At 44.7% G+C, this 24,667-nt stretch overlaps 1 protein-coding gene across 1 annotated transcript in view; it reads left to right on the plus strand.

Moving 5' to 3' along the window:
- Window positions 1-24,667, plus strand: part of ablim2 (actin binding LIM protein family, member 2) — a 118,944-nt gene that overhangs the window by 17,754 nt on the left and 76,523 nt on the right. Inside the window, exon 2 of the mRNA XM_083937209.1 lies at window positions 4,400-4,561. Within this exon, the coding sequence (XP_083793335.1) occupies window positions 4,400-4,561 (162 nt within the window). The remainder of the gene's footprint in view (window positions 1-4,399; window positions 4,562-24,667) is intronic.

Below are 24,667 nucleotides of genomic sequence, written 5' to 3' on the forward strand. Positions count from 1 at the left end.
TTAGCACCATCCAAAGAAAGCCTCATGGATATGTTTTGATTTTATTTGCTGATCTCAAGAATGTTCAGTGTCACCAAGGTACATTTTCACTTTATATTTAAATACAATTTTTATTTGGGACTTGGACTTTGGAAAACTAGGCCTTAGGCCTAATCAAATAAAATGGTGGAAGGCTATTATCTTAAAGATATCTAAAGAGGTTTGGGAGGCTATGTTTGTCTTGGATACACAGATATACACACTAAAGCTGGAATATGGCTTAGTTCCTAGTGGTTGGTGAGAGGGCCTTGTAAAACTTGCTGAGGAATGTGTTGCTCCTGTAGGTCTGGATTTGCTGCTGGCTGTTTGTACACTCATGACAAGAAACTTCCAGAAAACATCAGAAAACACCAGGGACAGCCTTTCACCATGAGAATAGCTGATAATTCTTGTTGACAGGTGTTAAGCTCAAGATCTCGCGATATTAAAATATGATGTTTCTCATTAATGCGAAAAGTTGTCGTGAGATATCGATACATACGTGGCTGAAGGGCAACAGAGTGACGGATAAGACAGGAACAGTATGTAAGCACTGTAAGAAGAAAGTGCCGTCAGCACAGTCACACAAACACATAACAAGTGGCCCCCCCAACTTCTTTAACTTTAGGCTGCACGGTCTAGGTTCAGTGTCAGTACCTGACAGAACTGAAGCCTTCGTATGAGATGAGACAGATGGTCTGTCTGCAGCTCCTTTTGGGGATGTGAATGCTGTACACTGCGGTTTATACAAGCACTTTGCAAAAACACCTACAGCACCACTACAAGATCAACCGCACCTTTAAAGAAAATACTGAAAGTTAAAAATAGTGTTAAAATATTGCATCGATCTCTTGAACCCAATGTTGTGTATAGTCTCTTGAGCTAAGGTTCTCCTCACACCCCTACTGATTCAACAATTTAACAAACTTATGACCAGCTGACAGCCTGTAAGTGACTTGACCAGTGGACTTTTCTACAAGCTAATTTTCTGCTGGTGCAGTGTTGTGCCTTGAATATGGAAAATGAGCAGAACACAACCATCTAGTGTCTCAAGATCGTCGCAATAACAAAAAATTATTCAATCGGCCAAGTTGCCAGGTTGGTCAGATCTGGCCCAGTAGCCTACATGAGATTGGCCAGATTAACCCCAATAAATGGGAGGGATCTGAAAGTGATCGTGGGCTTTGAGAGGTTTTGTACATTCACAAGAACTTTGAAATAGACCCAGTTTCTAACGTTAATTGAGGCCGGCTTCAATACTGAAGACAGACCCGGCCCAGTAGCCTACAGGAGACCCAGTCTGTTTGAGCCTGTTTGAACCCATCCCCTCCGGCAAAGCGCACCATAAAAACAAGTATTGCAGAGGAGTTTGACTGACCGTTAGCCATTACTGTTCGTTACAGTTAAGTAAACATGAAAGTTAGCTTACTAATCAAAGAGAAACATAGCCATTTGGGCATGTTTTTTAATGCCGTTGAACTCCTTTATCTCAGTCCATAGAGTGAATGCTTGGCCTATATTGACTCTGGGTACAATCTTTTTTAAAATATTAATTCAGACTAAATATATTTTTTTATGGAAAAGCAATACTTTCATTCTGTACCCCTCAAACTCCCTGTGGGTGTATGATAGCTTTTAATAAAGATTCTACATATTCAACCTTTAACTTCTAAAACCAGCCATTGGCGACTTGACAAGCAGGCGACAGCTGCAGCTCTTCACTTGGAATGGATATAAAAAATAAGCATATTTTCCAAAATGTTGTGCTAATACTTCAAAGGTGTTTTTTTTTATACAGTATGTGTTTCAAATCCAACTAAAATTGTTGGAGTGGCCACTTTGACAAAAAAGGAAGTGACTCACTTTGATGAAACAAGTTAAACCCAAAGTTCAACAGTCTCTACGGTCTAATTAAAGTGTCTCTTACTTGTCTCTACTAATACATTGTAGCTCTAACTTAATTCAAAGCGCCGAAGAATGTTCTCATTTGTCAAGGTCATCGTTATCCCCAAAGCAATTTCAGTCAAAAGCAACTGGACTTGGTTATATGTCTAGGAAGACGTTTTACCTCTCATCCAAGAGGCTTCATCAGCTCATGTACGCATCTGACCAGGCTTGGACTGGTCCAACTATCCTGTGTGGAGATCCAGGTATTTAACCTTTCACAAGGCCAATTATGTCACTGGAACCCTTTGTGCTCCAAGTCCCAACGACCGTTGTTAGAGGGACATTCGTTGGTGGGAAGTTGGTTTCGACGTTAGTGCTCCATTAGGTCTTAACGACAGTCGTTGGAGTCACAGGAAGCCATTTGTGAACAGTTGTTCTTTGAGGTTAGATTGTTGAATCTCCTGGGAAGAGATGAAAGGGCAGCATTGTATATTGGAGATAAGTGATGTTTCAGACCTGTTTAGCTGTTTAGCTGTTTAGCGATGGTTTCTCTACTTTAACATGGATGGCTTCTTTTACTCCTCTTTTAAACCATCTGTCCTCTCTGTCCAGGATGTGGACATTGTTGTCATCAAAGGAGTGGGCTTTCTCCTTGAGATGTAAGTGGACAGCAGAGTTCAGGCCTGAGGAGTTAGCTCTCCTGTGTTGGGCAATCCGTTTATGCAGTGGTTGTTTTGTTTCTCTAATGTAGCGATCTTTGCATTCCTCATTGCATTGAACAGCATAAACCAGATTGCTTTTGTGGGTGTGTGGTGTTCTGTCCTTGGGTTGTACTTGTCTCTGTCTGAGTGTGTTACTGGATTTAAAATACACAGGGATGCAGTATTGTTGAAGATCCTCCTGAGTTTCTCTGGTACCCTAGCCACAGTCATTGGTCTGATGCCCCAGTGGGCATTGAAAGGTCGATCAGTATTTGAGCATATTGTGCCAGGGTTAAGATGAAAGTGGAAAAGCGTGAGCTGTGATGGTGCTTTTAGGATGGAGATGTCAGGCTCTAACAGTGTGTGTAAATTTGCCTCATGGATGTTGTTGTGCTTTGGTTTATGTTTTCTATTGCTGGTGTTATCATTTTCTTTGCCACAAACACCCTGTCCTGTTTGGAACATCGGAGAGTAACTGCTTGGAAAGTGTGTGAACTGCATCCAACATCAGTGTTTATGTACTGTAGGCTTTCTGTGCTTATGCTTGTGCATGTGTGTGTGTGTGTGTGTGTGTGTGTGTGTGTGTGTGTGTGTGTGTGTGTGTGCGTGTGCGTGTGCGTGTGCGTGTGCGTGTGTGTGTGTGTGTGTTTGTGTTTGTTACATACATTGTTGGGACATCAACCTGTCTTCTCAGTCACATTGTGGGACCTTGCCTCCCTTATGGGAACAAAAAACAAAAATGGCAACATAAATCATTAAATTATACACTTAAGACTGGATTTAAGGCTTATTGTATGTTAGGGTTAGTTAGTAATCATGACAGTGAGGGAAGTCTCGAAGAAGAAGAATCAGAATTTGTTTTTATTTATCCCGCAAGGGAAATTAAATTTTTTCACTCTGTTATTATTATTATACAGGTTACACACACACAGGCCCGAAATACACACCTGCACAAACAAGACCTATGTACATGCAATTAATGGACAGATGTCAGAGCGAGGGGGCTGCCAATAGCTCAGCGCCCCGAGTAGTTGGGGGTTCGGTGCCTTGCTCAACAGCATCTTGGCAGTGCCCAGGAGATGAACTGGCATCTCTCCAGGCACCAGTCCACACTCGAGCGGCGACCCTCTGGTTCCCAGCCGAGTCACCTATGGATTGAGCCACTGCCGTCCACGATTAAAGGTCTGAATTTTCCAATTGGTCCGGATTTCATTCACAAAGGCCTTATTCAAACAATCCAGAAATTGCAGTTTAAAGAAAGTAGGGCTGCAAGATTAGATTAGTTTAGATAGTGAGAGGCAAGCAGAGGTATGGCAGGAAAATGTTTATTTAATTAACACTTAAAAGCAAGTACATAGGTTTCATTTCAGCATTGTGGGCGACCCATATTAAGTGGTTGGCCTTGTGGTCTACCCCCAGAAAGTTTTAAGCGTTAAACACTTTATTTCCTGCATTCTGGAGAATTTAATTTGTTTAAAATTAAATGTTTCCCTGTCATCACACATGATTTGAAAACTGTAAACAGCACCACTGTTTTGACTGGGCCTGGACATTAAAGCTAATGCTACCAATGGGAGTTCCTGTGATCATGACATATATAGTCAGAATCAGTATCAGAATCAGAATCAAATGTTTGGACACACTTTCTCATTCACTTGAATGGGAAATGGTTTCACCAAATTATACCAAAGGTTCTCTTCATTATTTGTGTGTAGCTTCTATATGTTGTCCTGTATATACTAGAATAAGCTTTAAAATACTGCTCTTCCCTTTTTTTTGTCTGTCCCCTGCAGTGTTTCAGCAGCAGGCTGTCCACAGCCCTCTGGAGCAGCAGAAGCAGAAACAAAAGCAAGGAGGAGGACCTATCCCCTGTCAGAACTGTGGCAAACCATGCAAAGGGGAGGCACTCCGGGTCCAGAATAAACATTTCCACATCAAGTGCTTCTCCTGTAAAGGTATGTGACAGCCAGGTATAACCTCTGACCTTAACACAGTCACTGAAACAGAAACAGAGCCTTTCAGTCAAAGTAAGCTGGACTCTTTCTGAATGTCCAACTGGAAAAAAAAAACAATATCTACCAGATTAGACAAAATACTTCCCGAGGTAAAAGCAAATCAAATATTTACATAAACTTTACATAAAAACTCAATATAAAATACATTAATGTGGCTTATCTTCTTGAGGAAGTATACTGTAAAGAGAGCAAAAGATGACTTGTTCAAATCACCAGCTGTCTTAACCCGTTCAGAGTGATACGTCAGCTCCGGAGTCTCCTAAATCCCTCTGGGGCCTTTTTTTCTTATGGAAACACGGCAAGTGAACGGCCAGTTGAGAGGGCGTTAGACTCCAGTAACCGTATGTAGTAGCAGACTAGTATGATTGAATGTTTTTTTTTCTGGTGTCCTGTTTGACGTCATGAACTTGAAAACAGGGTAAGTTAACATTAGAAAATATCATGGAGGCTTGTGATAATGTTACGGGGGTCACTCCTTTTTTATATCTCTCTGTCTCTTTCAAACTCGGTGCTGACTCATTTGGAAGGATGTTCTTGAGCTGCTTGAGAGGGACGGACGGAATTTGTATAGGGGTAGGAAGTAAGGAAGGGGCCCCCCGTCACTTAATGTCCCTGGCCTGATTTAGTGTCACTGATGGTGTGATCCCAGGGGTCTTTTTTAAAGTGGATTCACACCATTGGCCAACATGAGGTGTGTTTCCACTATTGTCGACTACCCGGAATGAGGGGGTCTATCTAGCCGAAGCGCAATAATTTCCATTTGAGTCGCTCAAGTGGCCGTTTGTTGGCCCTGTGGGAGAGCAGGTCCCATTCAGAGTCATACGTCACCTCTGGAGTCTGGTAAATCCCTCTGGGGCCTTTTTTTGTAATGGGAACATGGCAAGTGAATGGACATTTGAGAGGGCGTGGCCTGAACTTTTCTGAGCGGACACATTTTACCCTTATGGAAACATGACTATGCTCACCTTTGAGTGGAAAGAAAGAGCTCTAGAGTCCAGAGTAGGAAATGCTAGTGTCCCCTATTATCAGTTATCAGTTATCATTATCATGATACTGTTATTGAAAATCAATACTGAAGGGTCAGCCAGTCCAATCAGCTACAGAGGTAGGTGTGGGTTACATTGTGTGTGCATACATTTGTGTATAATTGAGTGTGTATGAGAGAGGGAATTGGAATGTGTGTGTATTTTGGGTTGGTTGGCTCCAAGGGTCTGATATTTGAGACTTGTATTCTTGAGATTCTTGAGACTGTGTGTGTGTGTGTGTGTGTGTGTGTGTGTGTGTGTGTGTGTGTGTGTGTGTGTGTGTGTGTGTGTGTGTGTGTGTGTGTGTGTGTGTGTGTGTGTGTGTGTGTGTGTGTGTGTGTGTGTGTGTGTGTGTGTGTGTGTGTGTGTGTTTACGACCCTCCCAGCCCAGACTTTAAGCAAAGGCCTCGTGTCAGACTGCTGTTGTTGTCAACACATACTGCAGTTGCTAGGCTACCATTGGTGTCACTACATTGTCGGCAGCTTCCTGAGTTTATCACCGTTAGCAGACTCCTTGTCTGTACACCCTACACCCCTAGTCCTCCTCCTCCTCCTCCTCCTCCTCAATCTTTGACTGCATGGAACAAGGCATGAAATAAGTGTGTGTGCAGACCATGACATTGGTGATGGCATAACTCAACTGCAGCTAATGATCATCCTATTTGAGCGTGACCTTATATTTCCATTTTTATCACAGCTTGGATTTTGATTTGTTTTCTTGGTTTGGGCCATAATTTCATGCAAAAACATAAACATTATTACTCACCAAGTTAATATAGAAGATGTAGAAACATGTGGGTCAGAAACCGTTTCACCACTAAGCACAGCACATCTGATAACACCACAAAGCACTTTATTACAGAGTGATGCAGAATTTTAAGTATCATTTCATAACTCAGATGATAGTCCCATGAAGTTGGGACATTGTGTTAAATGTCAGATATTTAATGTTTAATTTAATATTTAATATTTAATGTTCAAACTGATATACTTTATTCACTCACTCACATCTTCAACTTCTTATCCGGGGTCGTGTTGCGGGGGCAGCAGCTCTAGCAGGGGACCCCAAACTTCCCTTTCCCGGGCCACATTAACCAGCTCTAACTGGGGGATCAGGAGGCGTTCCCAGGCCAGTGTGGAGATATAATCTCTCCACCTAGTCCTGGGTCATCCCCGAGGCCTCCCCCAAGCTGGACGTGCCTGAACACCTCCCTAGGGAGGCGCCCAGGGGGCATCCTTACTAGATGCCCGAACCACCTCAACTGGCTCCTTTCAACGCAAAGGAGCAGCGGCTCTACCCGGAGTTCCTCACGGATGGCTTACCTTCTCACCCTATCTCTAAGGGAGACTCCCGCCACCCTCCTGAGAAAACCCATTTCGGCTGTTTGTACCCGCAACCTCGTTCTTTCAGTCATGACCCAGCTTTCATGACCATAGGTGAGGGTAGGAACGAAGATTGATCGGTAGATCGAGAGCTTTGCCTCCGGCCAAACTCACGCTCCATCGTCCCCTCACTCGTGAACAAGATCTGGAGGTACTTGAGCTCCTTCACTTGGGGTAAGGACTTATTCCCTACCTGGAGTAAGCAATCCACCGGTTTCCTGCTGAGAGCCATGGCCTCAGATTTAGAGGTGCTGATCCTCATCCCTGGCCTCAGATTTAGAGGTGCTGATCCTCATCCCAGCCGTTTCACACTCGGCTGCGGATCGATCCAGTGAGTGCTGAAGGTCACTGACCGACGATGCTATCAGGACCACATCATCTGCGAAAAGCAGAAACGAGATCCTCAGCCCACCGAACTGCAACCCCTCCCCACCACGAATATGCCTCGATATCCTGTCCATGAAAATCACAAACAGGATTGTTAACAAAGCGCACCCCTGGCGGAGGCCAACCTCCCCTGGAACGAATCCGACTCACTGCCGAGGATCCGGACACAGCTCTCGCTTTGGGTGTACAGAGATAGGATGGCCCACAGAAGTGATCTCCTGACCCCGAACTCCCGCAGCACCTCCCACAGTATCTCCGGGGGGACCCGGTCATATGCCTTCTCCAGATCTACAAAGCACATGTAGAACAGATGAGCATACTCCCAGGCCCCCTCCAGGATCCTTGCGTGAGTGAAGAGCTGGTCCGTTGTTCCACGTCCAGGACCGAATCTGCATTGATCCTCTTCAATATGAGGTTTGACTATAGGACGAACCCTTCTTTCCAGCACCTTGGAATAGACTTTACCAAGGAGGCTGAGTAGTGTGATACCCCTGTAATTGGCACACACTGTCTGGTCCCCTTTTTTAACTAACAGGGGAACTACTACCCGGTCTGCCACTCCCTTGGCACTTTCCCAGACTTCCACACAATGTTGAAGAGACATGTCAACTAAGACAGCCCCTCCCAACCCAAAGCTTTCAGCATTTCTGGACGAATATCATCAATCACTGGGACTTTGCCACTGTGGAGTTGTTTGACTACCTCAGTGACTTCCACCAGAGAAATTGACAATGGCTGATCAGCCTCCAGCTCTGCCTCTACAAAAGAGGGCGTGTTAGTCGGATTAAGGAGTTCCTCAAAGTGCTCCTTCCACCGCCCGATTACCTCATCAGCCGAGGTCACCAGCGTCCCGTCCTTACTGTAAACAGCTTGGATGGTTCCCCATTTCCCCTCCTGAGGTGCCGAATGGTTTTCCAGAAGGTCTGGCTCTTTCCCCCACAGAGAGGTGACATTCCATGTCCTCAGATGCAGCCTCTGCTGCCTGGGTCTGGCCAGTCGAGGCCCCTCACCTTCACTGCCACACGACCTCAGTGGTTCCTCCTGTGAGTGATGGGCTCACAGGATGGAGAGGGGGGAGGTGCCACGTCACTTTTTCATGCTGTGCTCACCTGTGAGCCTTCCATCTGTTTGGATAATTCCACAGGTGAGCTGGAAACAGGTGAGTGTCATGATTGGGCATAAGAGGAGCAATAATGATGATTTTACCACCACATAGTCTCAGCTGCAGTAAAACTAATAGAACTAAAGTAATCAGTACAACCCTAGAGCAGCATTGCGATGATCACTAGATCCAAAAGACTAAAACTTCCAGAACACATGATGCACAGTTGCATACTGTAAATTTATTACTCTCCTAGCTCTTACAAATTAGCATCTGTAATGATAGCATACATCCAAGTGGTCAAAGATCAAACAAGGTTCACTCAGGTTAGTAATAATAGATTGGCCTTTCATCAGTCCCATCGAATTTTTCCTCTTATTCCATTGTGCACCAACAAATAAGATAAAATAAAAAATAATTAATGCATGAGGCCCTTTGTATTACAGTAGACTGACATTTGTCTAATAAATGTACCTTCTTTATTTATTTTCTAATATTCCAAGATGAACACTGTTCTGCAGACAGTAGGCTGATAGGATAATCTCTAGCTCATGTAAAGTGTTTCTGCTCTTAGACCAGAGCCCACGATGCCTACCCCAACAAAAGCATTATCCTATAAACATTAAACTTGTGCTAGAATTGGATGATATATGTACAATTTTCCATTTTTAATTCCCTAGGAGTATCATTAAGCCAAGGATAAGAGAAACACATGGAAAACTGCAAGATGTATTGCACTACTTCACTTTACTAGGTTTCAGGGGAAAATATTATAGATATACTCCATCACATGGAGCTATAGTTACTTGTTACTTTACAGATTTAGATTTAAAACACAAACCTATAATTATTTCATGAGCCGGCTCAGGAGGTAGAGCGGTCCGCATGTTAAATTGTCATTGTACCCTAAGGCTGTGCCATCAGTGTGTGAATGTGCTAAAATAAAATGCATATTAGTCTGGAACCTCTTAATATATATTCAATTTCCTAAGGGCCTAATCAACAGGTGCAATTGGATAGACCTACCAACAAATAAAAGAGTAAAAAAAATTCTGGATTAACGTGAAGTTTGAGTTTGATTATGAGAAGGCCTCAGCCTGCTCAGACAAAGGGGAAAGACTAGGCCCGAAAGCCTGGAAGCCTTTGTCCCTGAGTGCATGGTCACAGCTCTCCCCCACAGGTCACATCCAGGTGTGAATTCTCCAAGGGTCCCCCTCTGGTGATGACATCATCGGTGTCTATAAAACTATAGGACACCCACCTCCTCTCTCTCTTGGACTGTCCTCTTGCACTAAACTCCATGCTCTCCCGCTTGATCCAGGGATCAGCTGCCTCTGTCCCTAGGCCTTGAACATGGCCTGTATTGAGTAGGATCATCAACCGGTTACCAACTCAACCGAGCAGAACAAAGAGCTATCTGAGTCCTCTTTTGTCTAAGAGCAGCAACCAAGACAAGAACCTTACTTCAACCAGCCACTGGCATCAAGCAACGCAAAACATCTCCCATCTCATGGACTGGTAACTAATCACCAACTGGGCATTACTACATGTTATAGGACTGTATGAACGGCTAGATAGAACTGTAACTTTGTTATAACCTGATTCTAACTTCTGAGGTCTTCAGCCTGCTGGTCTTTGTGTGTCTTAAATGTTCAAACCATCCCTGCAGGGGTCCAAGCCAAACCTCTCCTCTTTGTTTCACACACACACACACACACACACGTACACACACACACACACACACACACACACACACACACACACACACACACACACACACACACACACCTGTGTTTTGTTTGTTGCATTTATTAATTTGTTAATAAATGTTTGTGTTTAACATATGTCTGTTTATTTAATATTACACAAAGATGAATGAGCCAGCCTCTACTAAGAAAATTACTTTTAAATCCTTAAACTGATTGAACTATTACATTTATCAGTGTTCAACCCTTAATTAGTAGTTTAATATATTTAATGAGACTTTTATATTAGTTGTCACTCCGTCTATGACGGTGGTGCCCAGAGGAACTCTGGTTTAACCAGAGTAATTTTTTATTATTATCTTTGATAATTATTGGTGATAACGATAAGTTTATTACTCAATCTCATAATCTGAACGTGAGTCAAGGCCCTACATTTAATTGGTTCTCCGGGTGAAGTTTTTAATAAATTAAAGTTATTAATTTTTAGTAATTTTTCTTTATTAATTTCCTTTTTCAAATATTTCATTTGATAGTCACACTTTTGATCCAATTAATCCTAAAGCACCTACAACAGCAATGAAAGGAAGTAGCTCAGTGTGACACATGCTAGTTGGTGCCATGCGTGGTCTGTTTTGAAGCAGGAAAAAATTGCTGCCTGGTTAAAATTTCAACTATACCAATTCATACTTGATCAGCACTGCCTAGTTTGACAGTTTGATCAGTTCAGTCAGCCTGGTAAATTGTGAAAAACGTAGAATGCCAGTTGCATTCAGTAACTACATTCGGTAGGGAACATTCTAGCTCCTTTCTCAGTTATCGCCATTCACCAGCCTCTATACACTTGTGATTAGTCTACCAGGGGCCTGGCTGGCTGGACAGGAGAGTGAACAGACGTATCAGGCAGATCAGATGACACATGGGCTTGGCAGATTCGTCTGGTTCCCAGGCTATTAAACTAGTGTGTGGTGGATTAATATTATGCCTCATTTATGGTCATGAAAGCTGGGTCATGAACAAAAGAACGAGGTCGCGGGTACAAGCGGCTGAAATGGGTTTTCTCAGGAGGGTGGCTGGAGTCTCCCTTAGAGATAGGGTGAGCAGTTCAGCCATTCGTAAGGAACTCAGAGTAGAGCCGCTGCTCCTTTGCGTTGAAAGGAGCCAGTTGAGGTGGTTCGGGCATCTAGTGAGGATGCCCCCTGGGCGCCTCCCTAGGGAGGTGTTCCAGGCACGTCCAGCTTGGAGGAGGCCTCGGGGAAAACCCAGGGCTAGGTGGAGAGATTATATATCCACACTGGCCTGGGAACGCCTCGGGATCCCTCAGTTAGAGCTGGTTAATGTGGCCCGGGAAAGGGAAGTTTGGGGTCCCCTGCTGAAGCTGCTGCCCCGCGACCCGACCCTGGATAAGCGGTTGAAGATTAGATGAGATAAGCCAGGGGTGTCAAACTGATCAAGTAAAGGGCCGCTGTGCTCACCTGAACTGCCGTCACACAGTTGATTTGTTGGACCAGGTGTGTTCTTGGATGGAATGAAAACCTGCCGTCACAGCGGCCCTTTACTGGATTAGTTTGACACGTGTAAGACTCTCCTACCTTAGTTACTGGGCTAAGTTTTTTTTTCATACTTAGCTTTTATTTTATTTTTGAAATTGTGACAATTACACGCCTCAGGTCACACAAATTACTCATACAAATCAATTCGATGTAAATAGTTAAAATTCATTCATTATTCATTATTTTGAAGTTATGGGAGGTCACGATTAAAGGAGAGCATGTTTTCTTCACTGGGGAAAGTTCTAAAGAGCTTAATTAGGAAGCATTGGGCTGGATAATTAAATGTCAGGCATTCAGAAGTTGTATTAATACCATGTAGACACGTCAATCAGAAAAACTAGATTAGAGCACTACTCACTCCACCCACTTCACATAGAACATGCCTTTGCCACTCATCCTATCAATTAAATTAAAAACATGACGGCAGTCACTCAGTGCGTTTACATGCAGTTTAAAAACCTGATTATTTTCGGATTAAGAGCAAACTCCGGTTTCCCAAACACCAAGTAAACACTGTACCCTAGGTAAAATCGGAGTTCTCATACCCAGGTTAACAGACCTAGAAAACTCCTCCAGTACACTGATTAATCATGCATGTAAACATCTTATACGGAGTATTATTTGGTTTTACGTCTGCCCTTGCTCCGTCGGTTATAACTCCCTCTCCCCACTCCGTGGCGGTGGCTTTTGACCCGTAAATAGAATAAACCAGGAAGCAGCAGCGCCAAAAACCACGTGAAAAAACAACATCAACAATAAAGCGTTACCTTTAAACAGAGGGAGGAGTTCACCATGGCAACTAACATCACTACCAAGAAGACCTGTTTCTGTCGTAATTCCGTCCAAAAGTTGGCCGTTTTCCCCACGCTTGTGATTTTGACAAAGGTGAACCAGAAAAAAGCCATATTCCGACCAGCTGTTGGCGGAGTGCCACCTACTGCACTGGAGGAAGAGTTACTCCATCATTTTCCCATTCAAATCCCTTTCATGTATATGTGGGGAACTTTAATAATCTGATTATTACATTAACCGGAGAAAGACCATTTTTGGGTTAATGATATGCATGTAAACTCACTGATTGAGTAGCCAACTAATCTGGGTTATTAAATGTGCTAATCATCAAAGGGTTGGATGGGTGTAGGCAGTTTGCTATTAAAACTTTCAGATGTGGACTGACAAAAGTGAGGGGTAGAAATGAATTACACCATAGCAGCAGAGTGGGGCTCTTCTCTTTTATTCTTTAATTTACAGACCACACACACACACACACACACACACACACACACACATACATACACACACACACACACACACACACACACACACACACACACACACACACACACACACACACACACACACACACACACACACACACACACACACACACACACACACAGTAATGCACACTATCAAGGCCTACATCAACTCTGCCCCACTGCACTCTAGATATCCAGATTAACCTGGAAGAGAATCAAGCCAGTGAGCCCTGACTATATTGTTGTATTATTGCCAATTACAACCAGTCTGGGTGTTAGCCAGCCGGCTAGCAGTGCCAGGTCTGAAGTGAGGAACCATCAAAGACCACCTCTGCTCGCCATGTGTAATTAACACCAAGCAGAGAGGGGTACTGGATTAATGTGAGGTAATGTTAGCCTCTTTAGCACTGGCCTGATATCAACATAGCTCTCAGGTGCTAATAGTAAACACAGACTCAGTGTTTTCTAGCAAAATATACACCTAAGTGCATTGTTTAAAAGGGTCCTACCATTCTCTTTTTCAGGTTCATACATGCATTTTGTGTTTCTACTAGAACTAGACTAGAACTTTAATTAACACTAGTTTTCTCACACTGCTCATGGCTGCTGCACCTGTTTTCACCCTCTGTCATCAGTCGCAGCTCAAGTTCTCTGTTCATGCTCCAATTCCAAGCGCCCGGATGTGACTTGCTCCACCCACATTACCAGGATACATTGGAGGTGACTTGTGTGACTTCACACAATAATGGCCGCACAGCGTCCTCCCATCCTCCGAAGTCTGGACTTCTGAGTCGAACTTGCAAAATCTGAACTACTGAGCCCACAAGTTGGAACTTGGCATCCTTGGTATTGAGAAACACCTTCTTTCTGAGATGTTCTCTTGCAGCGCAAGACCCCCTCCTTCTCCTCCTTCTGAAACCCAATCTGCTCTGATTGGTCAGGCTACTGCTGGTCTCCTCCCCGCTGTTCCATATTACTCCTGCTGTTCCATATTACTCCCACTGTTCTATATTACTCCTGCTGTTCTATATTGCTCCCACTAGCACGTTGCTAACGTTTTTAGCAATATAATAGGGCAATAAATCAAGGATTTCTACTGTCAGAAATCACAAATAACGCTTTATAAACCTAACACTACAGAACTGAACATGTTGTAGCAGGCGTGTGCTATTAATTTAGGGATTAATGGACAATGCAAGCATCAAATATTACAGCTTTCTCTGGCACTAGCGTGATTCATGTAGTAGCCTAATCAACAGCGCATCCCTTTCAGAGCTGTCCGTAGCTGTACTTTGTGGGTGTGCCCAGCTTGCCATGCTGGAGCAGTTAACCTTATTTGAAAATCCTATAGAATTTACGTCAGACTGTCGAGAAAGTAGAAAAAACTGCTCAAATTCAAAGAAATTCAAGATCTGCTCATGGGGGGTAAGACCAGTTACCCCAAAACACGTTTATCTCATTATTTGAAGCTTTGGTCATGTTTAACATAAACATCTGACATTATAGCAAGTTATATATGACAGAAACTAAGGAAAAAGCATAATAAATTTAATAAATTTAAACATGGCTGGATTAGCCTGCTGGAGTACCCAACATACAGTAAGATCAGGACCCCATTTGACTCTCTGCTTGTGGTAATTTAAACCACAAATGTATCTAGGTAATGAACTGTAAAAATGCAAGACTCAGCTTACCGACTCTATGTAATGGTAGGGGGGCCAGCGGAGTGACTAGGCCTATGAGTCCAAGGCTACTGCCCCGAATATTTCATGAATAGCTAGACAACCGATATACCTGTAGATAGATAGCTTACAGAAAGATAGATAGCTTATTAAAGATATAATTGGCTTATGATAGTCAATGTTACTTACTGTCCATCTCTGACTCCTCTTTTTGATCATCACACGATGGGTTGTGTTAGTGAAAGCGTCTGTATATTGGATGTATGAATGGACTGTGTCTAGGCCTATATAAGACTATTATTTATTTGAAGAATATTTTACTACATTTTACTTTTTGTTTTTGGGTATTGACAATCCATAATGGATTAATCCAACAAACACAGTGATGTTCTCTTGTGCTGTGTAAATAAATTCCATTTGGTCACTACATTTGCCTTTGTGTATTTATATTATGACAATCATTTGATACCTTTTTCAACAAATAAAGTATAATGTTATGCTTTCATGCCATAATTAGAGTACATCCTGAAGCATGTACTAATTCAAAAATTGATTTCAACCGAGAATCATTTGAATCGAAAATCGATTCCGAATCGAATTGACACACCAAGAATCGGAATCGAATCGAATCTTGAGACACCCAAAGATTCCCACTCCTTGTAGATGGTGCTAGTTAAATGACAGCTGTGTGTGCGGTGTGTGTGTGTGTGTGTGTGTGTGTGTGTGTGTGTGTGTGTGTGTGTGTGTGTGTGTGTGTGTGTGTGTGTGTGTGTGTGTGTGTGTGTGTGTGTGTGTGTGTGTGTGTGTGTCTGTGTGCAATGCTCACAGGGTGTTGTGACGCGTCTAGTGCAGCTTGCTAGGTAGACGTTGCATGTAGAGATGCATGTGACTTCCCTCCCTTAGTCCCTGCCGCTGGCCAACCCAGTCCTGGGTAAAGGAAGCTGAGTGCGTAAGTCTTCTCAGGTCAGTACATAGCCTCTCCTTCACCAAGACCCCTGCTGTGCCTCCTCGTGGCCACACACGGTAACTGGTGTCCTGCGGCTCCAGGCTGAACCAGCAGGGGATCTGGGAGCAGCAGTGGGCCCCGGAGATGCTGTGTCAGGTCCACCATGCAGTGGACACACCCTGGCACCCATCAACCACTGACCCAGCTATGGGCAAATAGCCTCACTGCCTTATGGGATAGTCTTTTGAGACAAAGGCTAAGGGAGCAGACCCCAACAGAAAAGCGTGTGCTGGCAGGTGCGCAACAGAAGGGTCAATAAAGACCTCGGACGACCCTCAGCCTGTCTAGGGGAGCAAACCCCGAAGACAAACCTGCACCTGGGGACAGGCACAGGCGGAGTCCGACTGACCGTACCACCGGCAGCCCACCTGCAGCTCCTGCCAGACGAAGGTCGTCATGGGTTGTCTCATGCCACTGGAGGTTAATCTGGTAGGAGTGAAGCTGGTGGGAGTGAGGTCGGTGCACCCTCACCTTAATCCTGACCTACGCGCAAGCTTTCTTGCCCCCCCCCCTTCCCCCTCCCTATCCCCTCCCCCAAAAAAGTCCTGTGGCGTTGTGGAATGACGGTGGGTAGAGGCCAAGGATGTGGCTGGGAGTGTCTAGCCAAACCATGCACGCAGGTGGCAATGGAGTGATGGTCGTTAGGACTGTGGGATGGAGCAGCGCATCCTTTCGGCAGCTTCCATTGCGACTGAGCAGCCCCGCACTGCTCACCCCTGAGATGGGGAAGGACCTAGAAAAGGTGGTCCAAAAACTGCCTGCTCTCCATACTCCGGACGGTAAACCGCAACCGTCGGAGCATCCCCCCTCGCGGTCGAAAAATTAAAGTAAAAAATATGCTAAGAATAGCATCATGGAATGTTCGCACACTACTTGACCTGACTGCAACTCCTGACAGGCCCCACCGCAGGACAGCAGTGGTGGCCCTGGAGCTTGCGAGATACAATATCGACATTGCAGCTCTCAGTGAGACCAGACTACATGGAGAGGAGTCCCTGTCAGAGGTTGGTGCTGGGTACACCTTCTTCTGGAGGGGGGTCCCCGAAGGCACTCGACGCAACCATGGAGTCGGCTTTGCTGCGCATTCCAGAATCCCCCATCGGCATCAATGTAAGGCTGATGACGTGGCGCATTCCCCTGGCAAAGGAACGATTCGCCACCCTCATCAGTGCATATGCACCAACTCTTGATGCCGATCACAACACCAAAGAGGATTTCTACCGAGCTCTTGATGCCATCCTACAGAAAACCCTGGCTACGGACAGGCTCATACTCATGGGAGATTTCAATGCTAGAGTGGGCACAGAGCACCTGGTATGGAATAAGGTTCTTGGCCAGCATGGAGTGGGGAAAATGAACCACAACGGGCTCAGACTCCTCTCCCTCTGTGCAGAGCACCAGCTGGTCATCACCAACACCATCTTCCAGATGAAGAACAAGCTCAAGACCACCTGGCAACACCCCCGCTCAAAACATTGGCATCTCCTTGACTACGTGATTGTCCGTCAAAAGGACAGAAGAGATGACCTCATCACCTGTGTCATGCGTGGAGCCGAGTGCTCGACTGACCACCTCATGGCTCACTCCTCATGAGCATTCAACCCCGTGGCCCGAGGGCAGCTCCACACAAGAGACTCAACCGCACAGCTCTCAACAGCCCCACCACCACAGACAATCTGTGACGGCTCCTTGCTGAAAACCTCAACAACATCCCGGAGGAATCAGCCGACTGGCCAGCCCTGCGCCAGGCTATTCACAGCTCAGCCTTAGAGGCGCTCGGCCAGTCAAGGAAACGTCACCAGGACTGGTTTGACTGTAACTCAGATAAAGTCACTCCTAAAAAACAAGCATGAGGCCCTCAAAGCTCTCCTGTCCTGCCCTGGATCTCCCACCCTCAAATCCACCTTCGCTGCAGCAAAAACAGCAGTCCAGCGAGCCCTCCTGACTATGGAGGACACCTGGTGGGTGCAAAAGGCGCAAGAGATCCAAAATCTGGCAGACTGCAACAACACCCAAGGCTTTTATGATGCCATAAAAGCCTTGTACAGCCCCAGGAAGCGGGCGATTGCCCCGGTTCGATCAACTGATGGGACCACGCTTTTCAAGGACCGGCACCAGATTCTTGCCCGTTGGGCAAATCACTTTGAGAATCTCCTCAACCACACCAACCCAGTCGACCTACATATCCTGGATAATCTCCCAGACCTGCCAACAACCACACACCTGGACACCCCACCACTCTACTCGGAAATCCAGCAAGCCATTGCAGGGCTGAAGAACAACAAAAGCGCTGGACCCAATGGAATCCCTGCAGAGGTGTTCAAACACGGAGGATACATCCTCAAACGTCACCTGCACCTCCTGATCCACAACATCTGGGAACATGGGACAATCCCACAGGACTGGAAGGATGCAAACATTGTGCTAATTTATAATAAGAAAGGAGACAGAGCAGTATGCGGCAACAGCCGCGGAATATCTCTCCTCTCCATCGCAGGGAAGGTCCTGACCAAGGTCATGCTCAGAAGACTGGTTGAGCACATATCAGAAGCTGTGCTCCCAGAAACACAGTGTGGCTTCCGGAAGATCAGATCAACATCAGTCATGGTATTTGTCTTGAGGCAGCTGTTGGAGAAGAGCAGGGAACACCACAAAGACCTCTACATAGCCTTCATCGACCTCAGCAAAGCCTTCGACACTGTCAACCGTGAGTTGCTCTGGCAACATCTCACCAAACTTGGGGTTCCACCCAGGTTCCTCAGCATCCTAAAACAGCTGCACGATGGGATGCAAGCCAGAGTGCTCACAGGAGAACTCCAATCAGAGTCCTTCAAGGTGAACGTTGGGGTAAAGCAAGGCTGTGTCTTGGCTCCGGTGCTCTTTAACATCCTCCTCTCTGCCGTAACCTGCCTCTTCCACCGGGTCATGGGACAAGAAGACGGTGTCCATGTGGAATACCGCCTTGACGGAAGCCTCTTTAACATCTGCAGGCTCCAGGCCCACACCAAGACAAAAACCCGCCAAATCTGTAAGCTTCAATATGCTGATGACTGTGCCGTCATAGCTCACAGCCCAGACTCTATGCAACATGCCCTCAACACAATATCCAGTCTGTATCAATCCTTTGGCCTACAGGTTAACACTCAAAAGACCGAGGTCATGTCCCATCTCACCACTCCCGCCCCCACACCCCCCAGTTTTCACATACACGGTGTCCCACTTAAAACAGTGGATCACTTCACCTAACTTGGGTCCACTCTGTCCTCATGCTGCTCCCTTGACAAAGAAATACACACCCGGATCAATAAAGCCTCATCTTCATTTGGACGCCTGCGCAGCAGGGTTTTTGAAAACCGCAACCTGAAGGTCAGCACCAAGGTTGCTGTGTATAATGCTGCCGTTTACCTGCCAGCTGCAGTGCATTTCCCACTCACCACCTCCAGCATAAAGAGTCCTGCTTTTCAGCTCAGCCTTGTCAGACCATCTGCGAAGTTGCTTCAGTATCGTGCTTCACTGGCTTTACTCCCTGACTCCTGTACAACCCGGACCTGCCTGTAAACCTGCCTGATCTTCTGCCCCGGAAAACCCGACCTGCCTTCGCCCCTGAACCTGCCTGATCTTCTGCCCTGGTAAACCCGACCTGTCTTCGCCCCTGAACCTGCCTGATCGTCTGCCCCGGAAAACCCAACCTGCCTTCGCCCCTGAACCTGCCTGATCGTCTGCCCTGGAGAACCCGACCTGCCTTCTCCTCTGGACCTGTATGATCTTCTGCCCCGGTAAACCGACCTGCCTTTCTGCCTGACTACGATCACTGCCTCACCCTGAACTGCACTCACTTTCCCTCTCTGGAACCCTCAATAAAACTCTTAAAACGTGACGCACTTGTGGTCCTCATCTGTCTGGTCCGTGACACCACTCTGCTCTACGGGGCAGAGTCATGGACCCCATACCGTCAGCACATCACCAACCTAGAGGCCTTCCACATCCGCTGCCTACAGAAGGTCCAGGGTCTTTCCTGGGAGGATCAAACGCCCCATACAGACATCCTCCACAACACTGGCTCTGTCTGTATGGAAGCAGCTGTGGCCAAAAGACACCTGCGCTGGATAGGGCACATTATACGCATGCCTGAACACCGCCTGCCCCGCCAAGTCCTCTATAGCCAACTATTGGGCGCAAAACGCTCCGCTGGAGGGCAAAAGCGGCGCTTTACTGACTACACCAGGGACATCCTTAAGCGAGCGAATATCCCCCTCACTCAGCTTGAAAACCTGGCCACCAACAGATCTGCCTGGCAGGGAACCTGTGCCACGGCAGTGTCTCAGATACACAAAACAAACCAAGACAGAAGATCTGAGAGGCGCACCAAGCGACACCAGCGACACCAGCGGGCGGCTGGTGTTCCCCTGGCATCTGGGTTCACGTGTTCCATCTGCGGGCGAGTGTGCGGCTTAAGGATCGGACTCTTCGCCCACGAGAAGTGGCACCAGCTGCAACGTCGCTGACCCACCCTTCCCCAACCTTCCCCAACCCAATCCCTGAAGCAAGCGTCATCTTCGGAAACGATGGACAGCTAAGAGAGTGTGTGTGTGTGTGTGTGTGTGTGTGTGTGTGTGTGTGTGTGTGTGTGTGTGTGTGTGTGTGTGTGTGTGTGTGTGTGTGTGTGTGTGTGTGTGTGTGTGTGTGTGTGTGTGTGTGTGTGTGTGTGTGTGTGTGTGTGTGTGTGTGTGTGTGTGTGTGTGTAAAAGGAAACATTTCTCCAGTTCCCTAGTACAAAGAGTTTTTAATCTCAGAGTGAGCTCTTGTGTGAATACAGTCAATCATGAAATACTCAGAACTATCCCGGAAATGGAACACAATCCACTTCTTTAGGAAACATGTGTATTGTTGGGTTTAACCAGGTGTTTCAGTGTAGCAGCTCACATATTTGATCCAAGATATTGGTCTTTTATCAGTCATCAGTCAAAAGTCCCACCTCTGGTTACCTGAGATTCATCAGTAATATTCTTCCTTCGATCATCAGTATTATTAGAGAATTGTTGCCCAAAAAATGTTTTCTTCCAGAGTGATGTAGACAGTTTACCTGAAAAGATTACAATTGTAGAACAGTAGTAATCACACATGGAGCAGGTAGAATGGTTGGTGTGTGTGTGTGTGTGTGTGTGTGTGTGTGTGTGTGTGTGTGTGTGTGTGTGTGTGTGTGTGTGTGTGTGTGTGTGTGTGTGTGTGTGTGTGTGTGTGTGTGTGTGTGTGTGTGTGTGTGTGTGTGTGTGTGTGTGTGTGTGTGTGTGTGTGTGATTGTGTGTGTGTGTGTGTGTGTGTGTACTGTGAAATTGCAGCTTGACACATTTATGAATGCATCGTTTTTGTACCATTACACAGCCTGAATGTGTTTCTTTCTGGAAGTCGGCTTGGTAAATGGACACTGTTGGCTGCATGTTGACCTAATGGTGGGATCAGTGGTGCTATAACAGATGGTTGTGATGTTCTCAGTAGGGTGTTGGCTATTGGATTGTCTCCTACTTGGAAGCAGGCGGCAGACCAGAACAGAGCCGGGGGTGGGGGGTACGTGCGTGCGGGTATGTTCGTCACTAGGCCAGGGGTGCTGGCCTCACGTGTACATGACATATTGTGCTTATGATACATGCAGATCATTTTATTTCATTTTAGAAAGTTCTTGAAATTGTCAGATTATTAACCTTTTGCCCCTGTCTAAAGTTCCCACTGCCCATCCCAGTGATCACCTGATGATAAAACACTGTGGTGTCTTTGTACAATTAAGGACAGTTGTACAGCTGCCCACTGCTCCTTAGGATGGGTTAAAAGCAGTAGATCTAACAATTGTATGTGACCACTGATCAATAAAGTTTTATTTAATATACAACTTGAGATATGTTTTCATAGTTTTGGACATAATTTCTAACAAGACAAGAAACATCATCACATGATTTTCGACATTTTAAACTCTGTCAGGGTGGAAGTTCAAATTAAGACCAGTGGCATTTTTTTGTTTTTTTACAATAAAATATTCTCAGTTCAAAGGCAAATTAAACTTTTTAAACTTTTTTGCATTCAAACAGAAATATTACTCTGTATTGGCCTATTAATAAGAGGCTTAAGACGCTTTAACTTCATTGTGTCCTTAAATTGGGTATAAATGTAGTCATAATGTTTTATAGTCATGTTTGATAATACTAAAGCGGCAATTAATGAAGTACTTTAGCATTTAGACGTGAGCCCTGCTGACCGTCTGTATTGGCTGTGCTCAGCTCTGAACGCTAGGGTGGCGGTCGCTATTAGAGATTTCTTTGAATTTCCAGAATTTGTGTCCGTAGAAGAATCCTGCCTTCTCTATTGGTCATACTGCTACACAGCTACCCAGTTTAACTCCAACCTGTGGCCCTCTGACTGTTGCCCCCTTTCCCTCTCCCATTTCCTGTCAATGCTCCAGCTGTCCTGTACAGATAAATGCATTAAAAGCCAAAAAAAAGTTACATTTCTTCAATCATTAAAATTTCTTATTAATGAACCGGCTCCGAGCAACCGTCGACTGAAAATCAAGTTAGTGGGACAAATACATTAATCGTTATTGATTGGTTAGAGCAAAAGAAAACAAAAAAATATGCACATATAGGGCTCAGCAATATATAAATATTATATTGATATTGTGATGAGTGTAGATATTGTCTTTTTCATATGCCAATATCCTTATCTGGCATTGGTGTATTTTTCTGGTTTTAAAGGCTCCATTACAGTGAAGTGATGTCATTTTACCAGACTGTTCTAGCTGTTCAATTATATTAGTCAACCCTACAATATCATCACAATATCAATATACAGTATTTGGTTAAAAACATTTTGATATGTGATTTTCCCATATCGCCCAGCCCTATATACGTATGTGGTTTCTGGGTTAAAAAATGACGCTTGGGCAACTCCAAATTGCCTGTAGGTGTGAATGTTTATGAATGCATGAATGATTGTCAGAGCAGACTGAATGTCCTCATTCTTGTTCCTCCCTCTCTAAAGGAATATTAGCAACAGTTTGAACAAGCTCATTTTCAGGTTAACCTCCATACAAGGTGGTTCAACAATCTCCGTAGTGCTCAGCCTGTTTACAACTTGACCACACCCTGTCTCAATCTCCAAAGAAAATTAATCAGAATCAACTTTAATGGCAAAGTAAGTGTGAACACATAAAAGGATTTGACTCTGGCCTTTTGGTTCCCTCAATGTACATGCACAGAAATAGACCTGCAGCTTAAACAAGAACAACAAAGCGGAACAAAGGTAAACGAAACATTTAGCTAACATTTACAGATACAAATAGTATGGAACTGTAAACAGTATGACATCATTATTCACAAGATGCACTTCTTGCTGAAAATCTAGTTCTCATAAGATAACGTGTAGCCCAGTGATTTAGACAACATACAGACCCACCCCTGCCTATTGCCCCATTAGATGCCTGCTTGCAGATGAGGCCAGTAGAGTGAGAGTTTGGATCACTGTGAGACCATTTAATGTGTCAGTAATTGAATTTTTTTCTTTTAAGTACAGTCCCATATATGGTCAGATCAATGCCAGCAGGCTGAGGAATGTCCAGCCGATAGACTAGTGAATGACAACGACCCACACACACCCCGATTCCACCACACACACATACAGATAATGAGTCATTGTAAAACATGAGGTGCAGTCAAGGTCGCACATTCGTAGCAGAAAGTCCATAGCACATGTATTTTTAACCCCTCTCACACTCACACGTGCACAGTGGAAGTCATTTTAAAACATGAGGTAGAGTCAAGGTCACACTCATGCCCGGCCTCGGTTCGCCATTGTTGTTTTTCCAGTATGAATTCTTCCAGCCTTGTGATTGGTTAAAATGGCTTTCCTGTTAGGAGTGCTATTGCCACCTAATGCTTTGGCATGTGCATGACATTGTTTGACGTGGATTTTGTGGTTTCATGTGGACAGAGATATTTTTTTATCACACCGGTGGCATGAACAGGAATTTTTTTTTAAACTCTGACATGAAGGTTAACATTTTACTGTCATTCTTTCTCACTGCAGTATTAAATTAAATTTTAATGGCACTTTTATTTTTGACGTCACTGAGAATACTAAAGAAATGTGAATAATTTCATTCTATAATTAGGACTGGAGTAGATCCTGAAGCATGTACTAATTCAAAAATTGATTTTAACCGAAAATCATTTAAATCAAAAACCGATTCTGAATCGAATTGGATCGAGAGACACCAAAAGATTCCCACCCCTAGTAGACGGTGCTAGACACATATTTGGGTTGCTACCAAAAGATTTAGTTTCAACTAGATAGCTTGCATCATGTCTAAACCACTGGATCCATTTCCTTTTTCTACTTAGACCTTGTTTGTGCACGACTCAATGGGATGCATCATATTTATTTACAAATCATGCCAGGGCAAATGTGTTGCACATCCATCCATCAATTCAAGCATGGAGCTTGTTCACTAGTTTTACATGCTGAATTGAAAAGGAGAACGGTCTGTGGTTCTGAGACTCTCCTGTGCAGAGGAGGCAGATTCAACAGCACACTCCATTCCTCTGGGAGCCTCTGAGTGCATTCACATTGTGTAAGTGGCGTCATAGTGCATGAGATAAGCCTTCAGAGATGTAAGTTATCAGTTTCCTGTGAATTAATCTGCTTTTCAGCCTTGGAAAATGTTGAAATCAAGTTCCTACTGCAGTGTAACCTTTGGTAACCTGAGAAGTACTGTATATCCCTGTTAGCACTGGTGATGCTTGTAATTATTTTAAGTTATTGATTTTATTGATTCTGTCACTGAGATTACAGAATGCTTTCCTCACATGTGTGATTCTCGTAACTGTTAACACTACTTTGTCCGTTTTTAACATTAATCGCATTACAGATAGCAAAGTTCAAATACTTCTAAACTCCCTC

The sequence above is a fragment of the Echiichthys vipera genome, assembly GCF_963691815.1.
Source record: "Echiichthys vipera genome assembly, chromosome: 22".
Lineage (NCBI taxonomy): Eukaryota > Metazoa > Chordata > Actinopteri > Perciformes > Trachinidae > Echiichthys > Echiichthys vipera.